Source organism: Ixodes scapularis, unplaced genomic scaffold (assembly GCF_016920785.2).
Source record: "Ixodes scapularis isolate PalLabHiFi unplaced genomic scaffold, ASM1692078v2 PGA_scaffold1__304_contigs__length_218370807, whole genome shotgun sequence".
NCBI classification, from domain to species: domain Eukaryota; kingdom Metazoa; phylum Arthropoda; class Arachnida; order Ixodida; family Ixodidae; genus Ixodes; species Ixodes scapularis.
Window position 1 is genome coordinate 144,417,406 of NW_024609846.1, and position 17,606 is coordinate 144,435,011.

The 17,606-nt window shown below is 46.7% G+C and overlaps 1 protein-coding gene across 2 annotated transcripts in view; it reads left to right on the forward strand.

The window, feature by feature from the left end:
• LOC120848763 (carboxypeptidase D) overlaps positions 1 to 17,606 on the forward strand; it is a 38,731-nt gene that overhangs the window by 14,533 nt on the left and 6,592 nt on the right. For both annotated transcript variants that reach the window (XM_040220785.1, XM_040220784.1), the window contains exons 2-8: positions 218 to 433; positions 1,965 to 2,062; positions 7,077 to 7,249; positions 9,574 to 9,761; positions 10,760 to 10,933; positions 11,009 to 11,161; positions 11,989 to 12,131. In XM_040220785.1, the coding sequence (XP_040076719.1) occupies positions 229 to 433; positions 1,965 to 2,062; positions 7,077 to 7,249; positions 9,574 to 9,761; positions 10,760 to 10,933; positions 11,009 to 11,161; positions 11,989 to 12,131 (1,134 nt within the window). In that variant the 5' untranslated portion in view covers positions 218 to 228. The remainder of the gene's footprint in view (positions 1 to 217; positions 434 to 1,964; positions 2,063 to 7,076; positions 7,250 to 9,573; positions 9,762 to 10,759; positions 10,934 to 11,008; positions 11,162 to 11,988; positions 12,132 to 17,606) is intronic.

Here is a 17,606-nt window from a genome sequence, read left to right on the forward strand (position 1 = left end):
GCTGAGTATCCTGACAACGTCAGCCTCGCCGCAGCTTTGAACATTCCGAGAAAAATAAAGTCACGAATACGCCGGATGTGACGTGGCCTCCACTGGCTGCTCTCCAAGTGGTTACCAGAGTGGGCCGTTTATAGCGAAAAATAGAGCCCTCAGGCTCAAAATACTAACATGATATTGTCATTTGCCTGCCTGAGTCCGGAATGCCTCGCTTTCGCAGGTTCCGTCAGCATGCCTCGCTTCAACTGGTGCGCGTCGGTGTTGATGCTCGTCCTCCTCTGCCTGAGCACCGTGAAGCACGTGCGGGGGCAGAGCGCGGGAGACGAGAAGCGAGAGGTGTACTACAACCACGAGGAGATGACCGCTTTCCTGCGCAACATGAGCGCCAACTACCCGAACCTCACCAGGCTGTACAGCATCGGAAAGTCCGTCCAAAGTAAGTCACGCGTTAATCTTCCACGCAACAATTGCCCCATTATACTATGCACCTTAGGAAAGCAGGCAGAACACTTTTTGGGGGGCCAATACATTTCGGTGCAATCGTTCGTGTGCCTCCGATACCGCACTTCCGACGAGAGCGTAATTGGGTGTCTCATAATTTCAACTACCATTTACGCCGGCTAACGGCGATGACAGTGTTCGACAGGGTCTCGTGTTCTGACTGATTGAAATGCGAGTGGCAGCCGAGCGCTCACGTAGTCTCTACCCTCAGCCCGTGAATTATAAAATTCCGCACTAAAGATACGTTTACGCTTCTTGCTTTGTGATTTGTTTTTGGCGGCCTTATCGGCTAATGTTGCGCTCCCAATGGCTGGGTATCGACTATAAGACTATTGAGATCCGCCACGTAAGGCCTTTCTTAAGACAATCAAATGAAAACTGAAATGCACTTCTTACGTTTAAAAATACATTAAACACGAACAACAAATCCGCTAATGACAATCGCACGTTCCTATATTGAACGGATGGCTATGTGTTTTTTGTTCCAAACGGCCGATTCCAGCAAGCGCTCGAAGAGCAGCCGTCGGAGAGCGCGATGCGTCTTGGGAGGTCCGGTGCCTCCAGAGCGTTCGTGACGTCATGTTTAACTGCAGAGGCAAGGCTACGACGAGGCCGGCGTGGCTGTGAGCTTCGTCACTTGGTGGCGTCAACGCGTTACTTTGACGTAACGATATTCGGGAACAATGCACTGGGTGCAATGTGGTAATCACTTCATTTGGTTTAAATAATGTTTCGGTGTCTTGATGAAAAAGAAATCGGTGCCTTTTTTCTTTCGACAGAACGTGCTTGACATTTAGAGAAGAAAATACGCGCTAGAATTGTGTTGCTTTCCTCCTTTCAGCTGTCGCCGACTGTAGGTGGTTTTGACTCAAACAATTCGTTCTGTCTATTTGACTATACTCCGCGACAACTTTTCTTGGCAATGCAGTGGAAGGTACAGGCCCGCGTCCCCTCTCCCATTTCGAGCGTACGCAGGCTCTCCTCCTCCCCCATTTCCGGGGAGAGGAGGAGAGCCCGCGCACACTCAAAATGGGAGAGGGGACGCGGGCCTGTACTCTTTGCTTTCGTGGTTTCTTCCGGGACCAAAGGCTCTGAAAGCCCTTTTTGTCTGTGGAGTTTGAACCATACATACCAACTTACAAAAATGCAATTCGATTATAACGAGCTAGATAAATCTGTAATCGATACTGTTTTGTGACATTGCCAATTTTAAACGAGCAAGAAAGTCACTAATTTGTGCATAATTTTAACTGTGAATGTCTATTTTTTGTTTCTTCTTCTGTTTTGTACATAATTTTATACCTATGACATTGTACCACTTTTTAGGCTTAGTATTTTTGCCTACACATTATAACAAATATTTTTTATAAGATTATGTAAAACAATTTGAAGTTATCTTTTGAATCCTGATTGCGCCATTCACTTAAATAGTTTCCGCCTTTGCTCACTCGGTTAAATCTCTCCAGACCGGGACCTGTGGGTTCTCCTCATTAGCAGAGACCCGAACGAAGAGACTCTGCTCAAGCCCAACGTCAAATACGTGGCCAACATGCATGGCAACGAGGTGAGAACTGTACAGGTGTATCGAGAGAACGGGTGCGTCTTGTTATTTTTCAATCACTTGGCGAACTAAGGGATAACATATACGTTGGTTCCAAATAGAAAAGAATTATGTGCTACATGGGTAAAACTCCTAATAATTTCTTATAGAATCACTGCGCGGTGCTTTCGTGGCGCTTAATTGCGGCCAGAGAGAAAGTCGATTACCCATTTTATTTCTTCCATTAGGTGTTGAGTCTGTTGACTGCGGCGTTGTTACATTGAGGCTATACTTCTGTGCCACCGCTATTTTAATTTACCGCAGAATAATTATTTATAGGAATTTATACCAAGAGATACGATCTGCAACATAACAACACAACTCCGATTTCAAAATATATATATATATTTTTAATTAGGTCTTATTTTGTTTCTGAAATGTATCAAAGAGGGAAGAGGTCGAAAGTATAAAAAAATCTTGAACAATGCGAGAGTGGCAGTACTCGGGGCACAAAATTCACAACTCATGATCGTGTATGTGGAAGTCACGCAAGCTTGAAGAATACCGCGCTACAGTCACAAAAAGGAATAAGACATTCCGTCCTCATATAGACACACGAAAACAGCTGAATCCAGATTCACGAAACGATCTTACGCCAAAAATGTGCGTACGACAAAACGTAAGAAGATTCGTATTCACGAAACAAAATTATAGGAAGTTTTGCGCAGGTTACGATGAAATCTTGCGACATTATGTACGTTCAAATCAACATGGCCGACAGCGTCGCTCAGTTACTTGGTCGCGACGACCAACGAACATTTATTGTTTTACGTGCTCTCGCGCGTCCCGATTTAGAGCAGCTCATCTTTACTTGAGTAAAACAACACCTTTTGTTTTCGATTTTTTGGGGGAAAACTCTATGGAAACAAAAGGCGCCTTTTGGAAGGCGAGGGGAGAACCTTCATTGTACGAACTTTGGGCTGAAATATGGGTTACAATCGGCAAAAAAGCTATGTTTTCACGAGCTCAATCAAAGTCACCGTAGCTAAGTGGATTTGGTGGCTCGAAAGAATGTTCACGTTTGCTCGTGCCACGCCCACGTCACTTCACCCCGAACAACTCGGAAAATGGCGGAATGTCAAACATGTATTTAAGATAATGAGTACAAGATACTCGAAATCGTAAATAAAATGGACTATTAAATACTCTCGATCAAAGGTATTTGCAAGATACCAATATACTTCAAAAAGTATTTGAAATAGAGTATCTTGAGTAGAGTATTTGAGATAGGCACAAGTCTGGTTTAGACGCTGTTCTGTTGCGTTCAGCGTTCCATGCGCCTAGTGTTCTAACTGTTCTGCGTGGCCCATTTGATATTAACTGTTTGTGCTATAATAATTCAAATTTCTTCCATGGTTCGCAGAAAAATGTCTTTAAAGATTTGAGAAAAATAGGTACTAATAAATGTGCGTGAACCGAATAGCGTGGAATATTTAACATTTATTTTCTTGATTGATTACCATTGGTGTGTCAGCTTAGCGCCGCCAATGTTGAATGCAGTGCTTGAACATTTCAGTGGAAGACTGATCTGGGGAGTCGCAAAAGCGCTGCAACTTTTGGGCCCGAACGGCAAATCCGTCACAAATTTTAATCCTGGGATTATGATTACATTAACGATTTTCGTTTGAAAAAATTACCGCATCTTGTAGGTGGTGGAAGTGCAATAAGCACATTGCCATGGGAGGCCATGGGCGACAGGAATTACGAATACAAAGTCTAAAAGTTGTTGTTGTTTTATAGCGAGTTCGTTTCACACGCACTGGCACCGTTCGAGTTCTCTCCCAGAATGCATCGCACTCTCAGAGTGTTGCACGGAAAACTGGACTCAAACGAACTCGCCAAATGCACCGAGTGCAGAAGACTGATGTTGCCGCCATCTATGTTGTAGAAAACGTACCGAGTTCAAACCGAAACTAGCGCCTTTCTGTTCGGAGTGATGCGTGGGAATGCGAGAATGCAGTCGGCTACCAACGTTTATCTACAAACGTTGGTCGCTGCAACCTGTAGTTTATATTTGCGATGACTTCAAGCAGCTCGGCTGCCGTAGAGATAGTTACAGACGGCGTAAATTTCCGCACCCAGTTTTATACAAAGCAGCTGGTTACGATCTTTCAATTCTTATAACCGTTTACACTGAAGAAAACTGATGATGCTGTCCGAGCAGAAGCTTGATCCGCTTGAGCATGGTATTATGCGTGAACCACTGAAAGGGTACGGCTTAAAACTAGCCTGTTGGAATATCCAGCAAAACTGGGACTTTCGATTTGGATCGTCATTATAGGTGGATCAGAAATTAGCCTTGGTGAGGGCGTCAAGAACGAGAGCTTTCTCGAACAAAATATGACGGGGCAAGTTAGCTGACGTAGGTAAATGTTAAACATGATGATGTTGCCCAATCCTCGGGTAAAGTTACCATATTTAGCTTTCTCTGATGCTTATTGGGCAGACAGAGGTTTCTGCTGGGGGAGTTTTGCCGACAAATGTTAAATTTTCCACCCGCACACGGATGATGATAGACATCTCGGGGGCCGCTGTTACGTTTGTTCTGAGCATTTCTTTACACACTGGTATATTTCAGCGTTTGTACGGCAACAGAGGGACTTAAAACCTGCAAATAAAGCACGGGTTGTCAATTGTTTCCTTCATGAAATAGCAGACGCTCACAATTCAAGCTCGCGTTTGATTTCGTGGCCCGCAGGACGCGATTTCTATCAGAAAATCTACTTTTTGTTCCGTTCGGTTCCGCGACACATCGTAGCAGACGAACCCTCGTCGTCTGCTCCCGCTCCTCGCCGGCCCCGCCGGAGCGAGGCATGACGGGATTGCATTTTGGCGCACTCCCGATTTTCTCGGTGCAGCGAGTGCATGCACGCGTGGGGTGTCAGCGCTGAAACGAACTCGGAGAGTGCAACCACTCGTGGAGTGCCGGCCGAAACGAACCCGTTCCACGCTGCGAGTGGGCACGCGTGGGCACGAGTGCCGTGAAACAAACTCGCTATTAGGTTATTTTTTTTCGATTTTGTTTAAGGCTTTTGCTACATTTTGGTTATTCGTGGCAGCCATTTGACTGTATGACAGCTCCACTACCAGGCAACGCTGGTTCCATCAAAAAAGCACAAGCAAACCAACGTTTCTAGATTGCCTCAGTTGAGCAACTCACGCGGAGGGGGAGCCTCCCCCCTTCCCCTCACTCGCTTCTGTCCGCTTCCCGTTGTTTGAAGCGCCATCTTGATTTTCGTTCCAAAACTGTGTGTTCTATAGAGTACGGTGGAACGCCACCTAGACACTACGCTTCAAAACGTACGTATTTCACAGAATACACTGTACGTAGTTACCATAGAAGCGGTCCGGAGCGTCGACCGACATGAGGCGAGTCGTGAGGGCAGAGGGAGGGGGAGACTACTGTTCGGGATGGGGAGTACTGCTCGGGCGAGCAGCGTCTTTGAGCAGTTCCGTAACTCACCTGATCTAATACTGTTGAAGCAAACGCGAGTGTCGCTGTTGTCACAGCGTCCCCACTGCTGGCTGACTAAGCTTCAGTGTACTGTCAACCTGGAGAGCGACCTGCAGTGGAATAGGCGTCTGCCGCATACAGCACCTCAGCTCTGACACCACCAGGAACGCGGCAGGCGACAGCATGAAACTTGTATGACGTCATCAAGAGGAAATCGAGGCACCACTTTTTTTTTTACGCGGAAAACACACCTGCCGGAGACGCGTTCCAGGCACTATACTCTGAGACATCTGCTGGTCCTTTTACAAGGTCGTAAACAGAGCATCCACTTGGTTGGAAGTACGACCAGCGAAGCGGATGGGGGGATATGCTATTCTTGCTGTCTTTCCCAACGCTGCCCAACGCTGCTTTAATATCACGTTCTAAACATATGCTTTTCTCGCTGTATTTCTAGAATATCTCCATGCGTGTGATGATATTCGTATGACAGTGTCCTGAATCGCACGCAAATACTATACGTTTTTATAAACTTGATTAATTTTTTTACGCCTGCGATGTTCCAAATATAAACAAAATAAATTGTATCAGTGTTCAAACGACATAAACTTTGCAGACGGCATACTTTATTTATTCCGTGTGCGTTAAAAATTCGTTCGCTGTGTGCAACAGGCATCTCGAGACGTCTCGAGGACTGGAAGTTGCCGTCGCAAATATTTCACAAACATTCGATTCTCGTCAGACTTTTCTCGTGACAAGTGTGAAATTCAGGCTTCCTTTATCTATTATTTTTAGACGTTTACATTCCCACGTCCGATTCTTGACCAATCGTTCTTTCGGAGGGGAATCCAGTCCCAAGTTTTCGTGCCTAACAACGCCCCTAGCAACGGTTTGTTTGTAGCGGTGACGTCACACTTACGAGGTCAGTTGTGACGCTGACGACAGCAGACAGACTTTATCGTGCTAAAGGAGACGGCCGGGTGGCGAGAGTTCGCTTCCGGCTTTCGACGAGAGCGGACGGACGATGATGCGCCCCGATAGCGGCGCGTTATCGGCCCCCGCGGGCCGGGGAGGCATCGACGCTGCAGCCAGCAGTAGCGATGTGTGTCGTATGGTGTTGCCCCGTTTCCCGGACGGGAAAATGTGTCTGAATTCCGTGTTTTAGCACGCGGACTTGTTGGGAAGACCGTACCGTGCTCTGGTTTAGATTACTTTTCTAAATATCTGGGGAAAGGAGAGGAGGGGGGGGGGGGGGGGGGCAATAACCTGCTGTCGCCCTATTGAGAACATTAACGAATCGACTCGAAACCGTGTGAATACTGCTTTGAATTAAATTGCGCAACGTCATTCCTAAAGATTCAAAAATGTAGAAAGAGCCGGTACGTCCTAGTTTTCCCTCACACTGCAAAAGCCCTGAATGACGAAGCGCTTTTCTATTCGAACCACTCTCGGCATGCCCCTATCCGATTAAGGTTCGTGTTCTTATAGATGAAGTGGCCGGTGTGCAGTGCGGGCGCTTCTTTACAGGCCGTGGGTCGCCAGCTGATGGTCTACTTAATCGAGCACCTGCTGACCCGGTACGACACGGACGCGTACGTGCGCCACCTGCTGGACAACACGCGCATCCACATCATGCCCAGCATGAACCCGGACGGCTTCGAGATTTCCCAGGAGGGCGACTGCGAGAGCATGCGCGGACGGTGGGTGATGAACGTGCATCTTCGTGGTAGCTTGCGATGCAAAGGATGGTTCACTCGTTCGCCATTGACTGGGATCGACGGCATTGCAACCACTAGTGACCGCCTACGATGAGAGCGACGGAAGGACGCGCTGGCGCCATCTTTTGGGTAGGCCTAGAGCACTTCCAATTTGTGTGTAACAATGGACCGAAAATTTTGCACACGTTTGTAAGATCACATCTACGCACTGCCCATGCGCTCGCCCCGTTCAGTTCTTCTACTCGTCTCTGCTGTTTGATTTTTTGTGCTTTTTACGCTGTTTTTTTTTTCTGATATACTGGCCGTGAGCAGTGGTCGGTTATCACATTTTTAGAGTTAATTCGTGCGCACGGTGAAAACGTGTTGCGTAAAATATACGCAGATCGAAAGTGTGCCAGAGCTAGCCGTTAGATGGCGACTGTGTGTTCTCTTGTCGTGAGGAGTCGTAACGCAGTGCTTTTATTATTATTTGATGTTACGTACTATTAATCTTGTAAGGACTATAAGAGGTGTGGGTTATTCAAAATATGTAATACATCGGTACCAAAAAACATAAAAAAAACAGTCGTATATATAGTTTTTTTTCGCAGCGCATGAAACATTATATAGTGCGAGTTTAACAACAATAATATCAATACAACAGACAACCGATGCGGCACGATTTAAGCGTTATAATACAGTAAAGTGTCATTGTAGAAATCGATGAAAACGACTGATAAATAAACAGCTGTACCGGGGAGCTGATTCCAATCACTGATCGTCAATGAAAGTGTTGAATACATAGGACAATCGTGCATCCCTCGGTACTGCTGAAGAGTGTAGCAATTCTTGTTTCTAAATAAATAATAGTGACTAGTGTAGTACTCTGTATCATAAAAGAAATATTTTCCTTTATTCTCCCTCCGAAAACACGTGAACCTCAGCACCCTTCCCTCCTCCTCCTCAAGAGCTGCGCTCTAATTCGGCGTTACAGGGAGTTGTAAACGGCTTTATTTTTTTTTTTTTGTGTCTTTTATACTTGAAGCGTTTTTTGGTTAGGTGTTCGCCATTTCGTGAAGCCCAGATAAAAGTGAAGCTTGGATAAAAACGTGGCCGTTTAAGTGAAAGGGAACAGGACATCGCAGTAAAAAAGCGTTTGTGCCAGGCGGGAACCGAACCCAGGTATTTTAGATCATTAAAAACGTTAATTACGTTGTTCATTTCTTGTTGGCAGCAGAATTTGAGTAAGTAAAATACATGTTTACTCGAGTCTTTTCTTTTGCCCGAGTAGTTCAAATGAATTTCATATCTAAAATTGTTACAGCGGTTAAGTCACGATATAGTTACTTTACTTCTGCCGTTATGAAAGCTTCCTTTTTTTAATATTTCTGGTATGCACATATTGATCGTTAGATTAGAAACAAGTTTATAGTAAGTTCGGTTTTAGGTCTAAGATGATTTGAATTCGGTCGCGTGGTCTAACACTCCGAACATTCTAGGTTTTGTATTGAAATCGTTTAAAAATGTGTTATAAACACAGTATTAAAGACTGCCTTTTCGTACCGAGTCGTTATTTTAATATTGCATCTTTGTTAATGCATAGGACTAATTTCAATTAAATGTGCCGTAAAATGAAGATCTTGCACTTCGATAGTTTTGAAGGCGAACATATGCTTTACCCTGTGTTCGAGTCACGAAACGAGGGCAATAAGAACCCTCTCAAAGGCACGGCAGCCTTTAAAATTCCATGCTTATGTAGGTATGAGAAAAACGTAAGAGTGCGTTGCCTGTATTTTTCTTTTTACCAGGCGCTTTGTTGTTTTGCGTACGGCGCATCGGTGGTGCCTTGGGGTGGGCTCAAGTTATACGGGGGATTCAGTCGTCGTCAACGGGCCCGTACTTACCGAGCAAAGTTTAGGTAACATTTTCATGCTGGCCGGGCCGTTACTTAGATTGTAAGATATACGAATTCGTTTATAAGATGTCACTGAGTATTTAAAACACCCGTAACACCGCTTAGGTTAATATTTTATACAGTAAAAACAATAAAATCAGTTGCCCAAGTTGTGTGCTTATCTTTCACCGATCGGCGCCTTATTAAAGCAAACACTTCGCATGTGAATAGGTTGAGAATTGTGTCGTCAGGCTTGGAGATTTATAACTTTATTTTTGTTAAAACCGTCATAAAGTCAAAAGGCCAAAAACAGGTGCTGTGCTGCAAACACTCCCAAGTGAATATCATTTCGCCACTTACGAGAATGCTCGGTAGGCTCTGTAGAACTTTATTGAATAAATACGCATGACATATACGTGCACTCCTTTCGCAGGGAGAACGCCAACCAAGTGGACTTGAATCGCAACTTCCCGAACCGCTTCTCTACTCAGCACGAACCCGAGCAGAATGAAACCGCGGCAGTTCGTAGCTGGATAAGCCAGATACCTTTTGTGCTTTCGGGAAGTATCCACGGCGGGGTCAAGGTCGTCGCCTATCCCTTCGACATGTCGTCCATAACCGGTAAGGCGGGGAAAATATATATCATACCTTGAAAGCTAGAAGAACCTCAAAAGTTTTAGAAAACGGACCTTAAACCTCACAAACCTTGAAAAATTTGTTTTATTCCTCACAAATCTCACAAAACCAATTGCCCTCGGAAATCTCGCAAAAAACTGGCAAACCTCAAAAATCTTACGACACTCATTTCAAACCTCACACATCTCTCCAAGCTATGCTCTGACCTCACAAAACTATATTAAAATCTCACAAGTCTCACGAAATCTATTTTCAAACAACGCAACTCCTAAAAAACTAATTGAAAATCTGACAAAGTTCACGAAACAAATTTCAGATATCGCAAAGTTCGCAAAACTAACCTCAAACCTCTCAAATCTCACAAAACTAACTTAAAACTTCACCAAACTCACAAAACTAACTTCAAATCTCACATGCACGCTCACAGGCACGCTGCAAACAATATCAGTCGACCAGATAATACTGCTTTCATGGTCACTGAGAGATGAAGAAAGGCGGGGCGTAATAACTCCTTAGCATTTCATTATCGCTTCGCAGATAAGAATATTCTTCGGCGGATAAGAACGACGAAGAACGATGAAGCATGAAAGGCCACGCCTCGCGTTTCTTAAACTTCAATTGTCTGTAGCCGCATCCCCTGACGAGTATGGCAATCAATTGTGCAGCACGGAAAGAGCCGTAAAGAATTGTTGAAAAATCAAGGTTTTGGCAGCAGACATCTTCGGAAACTTACAAGCAAATGTGAGCAAACATCCGCTAGCCTTGTTACCTCGAATGCCAATGGTATACTTCGCCCTCCGAGAGGGTATTTGTGAGGCGACAGAGTCTGTAAAGGTTTTCCCGTAACCCCGGCTACTGAGGTGCAACCGCCCTTCGTTCTTTCAGAAAATTAGATGTTTTTAAATGTCACTGCAGGCGGAAACTTCGAAGTTCATAGTATGCGCGTTCGTACGTCTGCAAGTTTTTCTTGTTGTTTCTCGCAGAATTTGAAGAGGACGACTCTGAGACGCTGACGCCTGACGACGACGTGTTCAAGCATATGGCGAAAGTGTACTCATTCAATCATACCAACATGTTCCTGGGGGCACCCTGCCCGTCGGACGGGCCTTCCTTCCCCGATGGCATCACCAACGGAGCAGCGTGGTACCCGTTCGAAGGTGGGCGCATTATGCGGGCTTTGCCGACTTGATGCGCGGCTGGCAGAGGTTCCTCACACCGTAATGTTCTCTTAGGCAGCATGTCGGACTACAACTACGTCTGGGGAGGCTGCATGGAGGTGACGTTAGAGATCTCTTGCTGCAAGTTCCCGCCGAGACAAGAACTTCCAGGCTTTTGGGAGGAAAACAAGCAGTCCTTGCTTGCCCTTCTGGGTGAAGCCCACAGAGGTACACCAGCTATATCATCGCGCATTTTAGCGCGGGAATACGAATTTTTTTCTTGCACGAGGGAAATCTTCTGACATGCAGGTTCCATTGGTGACGCTGCTGGTATATCATGCAAAACACAGTCTGCGGACATTGTCTCAGGCGTGTTGCTTTTTTTCATACTTGAGCAAAAACTCTCTGCAGACAGTTACAGGCATGTTCGAAGCAAGCAGGCTTCGATCCTGCTAGGTCCACGGATCCCTACCCAGAATGATTAGAGCCGTAAAGACGGGCAGCATGACTCCTCTGGAGGGTATCCGCTAGCCTGTAGCAGAAATAGATGAGTCCGTGGGTGCTGAGCGCGGGCTGACAGTCAGTTTTCACAGTGCTTTTGCAACGTGCATTCTACATCAAGATTACCAGTCTTGGCAGCCTACAGGCCTGAGCTCGTTTGGAGCATGCGCAGCGAACTCAAATATGGCTTCCTTTATATACTCCCCATTTATTGCAAAATTACTAGGGTATTTTTGGAGCGTGAACGGTGAATGCATAAAGTCTTCAAGAACAGCAATGACAAGCAGGAAAGCAAGGCGCGCACGTTAAACAAAGATTCAACTTTTGCTTTTGGTCAGAGAATTAACGTTCCTCAAAGTGAATCGTATTAGTGTGCCAGGATGGCGTCTAGCTCATGACGTAGGATTCTATTCGAATGTTCTCACAGTAGAACCGCCGTACGGCTTTTCGCCCTTATAATTTTGTTCCCTGAGCCCATGTTGTAATCTATGATGGGACGTGCTACACGTTGTGCATAAACCTCGTGCCTTGAACAACTGCGCGCAATTTTGTAGGCGTCCGTGGCATTGTGACGGACGAGGAGGACAACCCCGTGGTCCAGGCGTCCCTCAAGATTTCCAACCGCAGGATCGGCTTCAAGACGACGTCCAAGGGAGAGTATTGGAGGATCCTCAGGCCCGGTAGCTACACCCTCGAGGTTCGTTCAGCTTCGAGCGGCGTTAGGAGATAACCTTATTTGCGAAGCTGTCCTCAGACGCTGCTTCATGCGCATTAACCCCCCCCCCCCCCCCCCCGGGGGGGGGGGGGGGGGGGGGGGCTTTCCCAATGGTTCGCCTCCCGTCGTTCGAAGCGCCATAGTTCTAGAGGCGGCTGTTATGTGAACTCCATATATACACATAATTTGAAGTACTGCGTCTAAATGGCGCTTCACCACGGCCGCTCCAGAGAGTACAGTTTTGGCGCACAGCTTCAAGATGACACTTCAAACAACGGGTGGCGCCAGCCGCAGCTCGAATAATAAGCCGTATCCGTCTGCCCATCCACCTGCCACCGGCGGCTTCGGAAGGGAGAGAGGAGGTTAGCTCCTACAATGGAATTCTTCAACAGTCACCTTCGAGTAGCGCCGGGATAGTGTTATACTCATGCTGACGTTTTTGCAACGGCTTATTTAAGATGCGATGCCTCGAGGAAGCTAACAAAAAAAAAACAAAAAAAAGTATCCGGTTTTTTACCGTATGATCTCTCGCCAATTGTGTGCTCCCATTTTGTTGAATATACAAATCTCACCCCCCTTTGGCGCATGCTCGATCAGCAAGCCACCTTGGGTGCCGCCATTACTTTGATCCAAGGACGCGACGGACGCGGTGGGAGTGCGGAGGTTGTGCCTACACACAGGACGAAAGCCTAGCTTCCGACGTCACCTACTAATTCCCTCGGTTACGCACTACATCCCCAAAACAGACAAAAATCTACCAAGATTTTTTTTCTTGATATATTTTTTTTTAATTTAAGCAAGTATAAGTATGCTGTCCAGCTTTCTTTTTTGCGGGTTCTTAGTTTTTTTAACACGTGACACATTCGAAGGGTGTCTCGCGTTTTTTTTTTTTTTCGCAAAGTTCATTTGCAGTGCTTAGGAGTAAATATTGTACAATATCACCACGGGTTCATTGAATACATTGATCATTGATACATTGGTACATTGGGTTCATTGATCCTTGATTCGTTTAAAAAACGAATCAAGGATCAATTAGGCCATTTTTTTAGCCTTAATGTTGTTCAGGGGCACGCATGTTAGGGGGAGGGGGGGTTCATTTGCATGAGCATGTGGTTCCGTTCACAAACACGACTCGAAAAGGAACAATCAATGTTGCGCAATCTTTCGTGCCCGACATATGTCGATGACACTAGAAGCCCCCCCTCCCCCGCCCCCCCCCCCCCCCCCCCAAACCAGATTGTTTCTTAAAGATAAAGCTAGCGTTTAGTGTAAGCTCTTGCAACATAAATACTACCAAGATGGTTTGGTGACAAACATGCTGAGCAACATTAGCCCTTGTGGACATGTAGATCATGCTATTTCTGCTTTCTGTGGCACTGCGCATTGCACAGCTTGTGTTTGGCGCACTGCTGTGGCTTTCTACACTGGCAAGACTTTTCGGGGTATATATGTGCACCTGGCATTGCCTTACACATTGGAAATGTGCTTCACCGATGTTAGTTTATACCGTGTTTCTGTTCGTTGCTTCTATCTTGGCCAGCCTTGTCCTCGGGGCTACATTTGAGGCGTCTATACACGAACTCAACTCTCCTACGTCACGCCGCGGTGGTGGCGCGCCGGACGCACTTCCGGTCTGGGGCGGTGGGCAGACGTCGCCGTGCCAGACATGCGTTCCTGTGTTCCTTTGGAAGAAACGAGACAAAAAACCTGCCTTTTTGTAAAAATGCTGCGATGGCGGCTGTACCAAGGGAGTCTGGAAAGGTTTGAAGATCAGTTTCCATGTGTTTTTGCCCCCTCCGTTCGTCCGAGAACGTGAATAGTAGCCGTAAATAGGGCAAACCAGACGCTGTCGAACTACGATTGCTTGTGCGGGCAATACTTTGTGGTCGCCGGATGTATTTGCTTTGTTCCAACATGAGCGAGAAAAAACCTCCTAGTTGTACGGACCACCCACGGGTTCAGTGCGTCTTCAAATTCACACCGCCGGCTGATCGTTCGAACTTTCGTCTGCTCTTTCAAACTTGTCTGCTTCTTGTCGTCTGCTCGTTCAAACAAAAGCGGCCCGTAGACCAAACTTTGACCCAGTGATTGCAATAAGAAGTAATTGCAGGCCTCAAAAGACTTAAGTAGGCTCCGTGTAAACAGTAGATGCAAGATGTTGATCATTGGTACCGGTGGTCATCACCGACTTGTTACGCTTGCTCTGTTCCCGCTTCCGATTTTCAGTATCGACGTCGATCATCGCCGCTGCCTTCTACACTTTTGCAGCACGAGCGACGTCGCGACCGAAAATAGCTAGAAGAATCTCATCATGGTTTTGGCGTCCATTCCGTGGCGTTCATGCGAATGAATCGCCGCACGTAAAATTATTTATGGAAAGTTTAGCGGCGTAACGAGCCTTGATAATTTCGCTCAGGCGATTAAAGTGGTAAGACATTGCGATGAGGACGTAGAATCGACAATTACGAAGCGAAAAAGAGTATGCAGACTCACACAGACGCCGACAACGTGACATTCGAATGGTTTGTTGACGCGGGACGCGGTGCTTCTTGCCCGTACTCCATTGCGCATCCGTTCGAACTGTCGTCTGCTCTTTCAAATTTAGCTGCTTTTTGTCGTCAGCTCGTTCAAACGACAGCGGCCCGTAACCAAACGTTGACCCGGTAATTGCGATAAGAACTAAGTGCAGGCCTCAAAACACTTTTGAAGGTTGGTTGGGGTAAGTAGGCTAAGTGTAAACAGATACAAGAAGATGTTGATTATTGTTACCAGTGGCCATCACCGACTTGTAATGCCCGATTCTACTTGGGTTTTTCAGTATCGACGTCCACCATCTCAGCTACGGTCCACGCTTTTGCACTCCGAGCGACGTCGCGACTGAAAATAGCGTGCAGAATCTCACCGTGGGAGTCAGGGTTTAGCGCCCATTCTGCGGCGTCCACGTGAAATGAATCGCCGCACGTCCCATTATTCACGCAAAGTTTTGCCTCGTTAGTTTTGCTGAAGCCGCTCAAGTAGTCAGATATTTTTAGGAGGACGTAGAATCAACAATTCCAACGCGAAAAAGAGCACGGGGGCTCCCACCGACGCCGACAACAACGCAATTCAATGGTTTGTTTATGGGCGACGGCGGGCTTCTTGCCCACCATCCACCGCGCATGCGCGGCGCCGGTGGCGTCCGCTAGGGCGCTCCGGTTTGTTTGTAAACATGAGTTGGTGTATACGACTTACCGGCATGCACTTGGCGAGCGAGCAAGGGCTATGAAAAAACAGCTTCATAATTTTGATTGGCGTGATCAGTCGTGGTCAAGAACTTCGAAAACCTGTAAACGTAGAAAACAATGTTGCAGAAAGCTGCCGCTACGAACAGGTGTGTGCCGAACACGAAATGCTTATCAGGACGCAAACACGATCGGAGGCAGGCACGATCTTGCGGCACCACCAACCCAGGGGACACTCCAAGGGTTCTGTCAGTTTTCTCGCATTCTCAACAACAGGGCAATTAGAATCCATGAGTTCAATTTCGCACACAGAACGTTGATTACGTAGCTCTCTTTCTAACAAGCGAAGACTCATTTACCGTCCCTTACTGCTTGCTCTGCGAACATTAGCGATCCATTCTTCTCTCAACTGCCGGTCCTTCGGAAAGTTATGAAACCCGACACCCTTGTGTTTTGTGCTGTTTTTGCTGCAGCCAGGGACCCAACACGTAAAATCTGCCATAACGGCGGAGCAGAATAAAAACAATTAATTGCAACAACACCACTAGCACGGTCTTTGCGAGGTTATCCGTCAGCCAAATCTTCACTACATGTCCGCCCGCGACCGCACCAGCCCCGCGGCGCAAAGACGGAAGCTCCCACAATGCATCGCGGAAGCGGCAGCGTAGCTAAACTTTCTGGTGATTTCGGTATACGCTCCGTGCGTGCTGCTATAGCGTTACGGTCTCTCGCGCCATCAGCACCTCCGTTGGTCAATTTACGAACTAATGGTAAGCTCCCATGCGGAAGCGGCGGCCTACGGGAGTGCGGGAGTGGCCATGCGACGCGCTTTGGCGACTCAACAGAATAAATTAGACCTTAATATATTTTAAAGCAGAGCGTTCAGGCTATGAATGCAGCTGCATGCTGGCAATCACCTGTTGTTGTTGTTGTTTTTTGTGTTTTTTGTGGAAAATAAGATGGTTTACGGCGCGGCATCTAGGGGGTCGGTATCTCGAAATTTTTCGCGAAAATACGCTGACCGTTTGCATTTTTGTGGCTTTTAAGCGTGACGTTTTACCCAGGAATTATTTGACGTTGGCTTGGCCTAGAAAGTAGCTCAGTTTTCGAGCATTTCTTTCCCCCTTCAATGCTCCTTCCGCATCAGATATGGTAGGTCTGCAGAGCTCCGAATCTCGTTGTGATGAGCGATGCGGAAAAGCTGAGATGATCTACGTAGACTCCATGACCTGGGTGCGAATCTCACTCGCAAATCCAACGTGCATGACTAGCACAACGCGGAATCGCGCTGGCGATTTTGTCAATACCTGCGCCCCCAGCCCGGGTAACAAAATCATTGCGGCCGTCGTCGACGAGCCAAATAGAATCAACGAGCTTCTTGATTTCTGTTTCATGCTTCTCGATTTGTTATACAAATCAACGAGCGTGAACAAACGCGAACAATCGAAAAAATGTGTTTAGAATGTATTCATAAAGAAAAAGGTGCAGCCGTCTAAGCCGCCAGAAAAAGAATGTACACACTTCACATATTTCGGGAGTTTCAAGACAAACTTCAGGAATTTATATGTTTGGTGTAAATCGCCGCAGCCATATTAACACGCAGTCCGGTTGCTAACTGTGGTAATCCAGGCAGGGTGGGGCTCATTTCGTTCCCCGCGAAGTAGGCGCTTCGGCATATTTAGCTCCCCCGTTCACGGACTGCCACTAGGCCTTTGCACCAAAACGGTGGCCGGCGCCTGCTACAGCTACTCCCAGAAACTATACACGGCCTCATTTGTTGCCTGTTGAAGATGAAGCGGAGTGCGCGAGAACAACACAAGGGACTGATTTATCAGGGTTCCAGTTACATACACTGGCGGAGTGTCCTTAATTTTATTTTAAAAAGCTAAAGTATCACTATTTAATGGAGCCGGTTTAATTTATGGAGGAACACCGACCACAGAGAGACAGCAGAGGATTCCAATAATAAAAAAAACGCAAGAAAGCTGACGAAACAAACATAGAAAAAAGACGCCTCTTGGTCGTACTGGCGTGGCAAAGGTTACGCAGAATGTTGTGTATAAGCGTGGACATGATGTGAAGGGCAGACAGAAGTTGACGGTCGAGGATTTGTGTGCGCACCGCGCACGAGGCACGAGATGAATCCGATGCCGCCACGAGTTTGCAGCTTTTCCGTAGAGTGTCATCTGCTAGGTTAAGAACCCGGAAAGAGACCTCGACGGCTGCGTGGTCACGG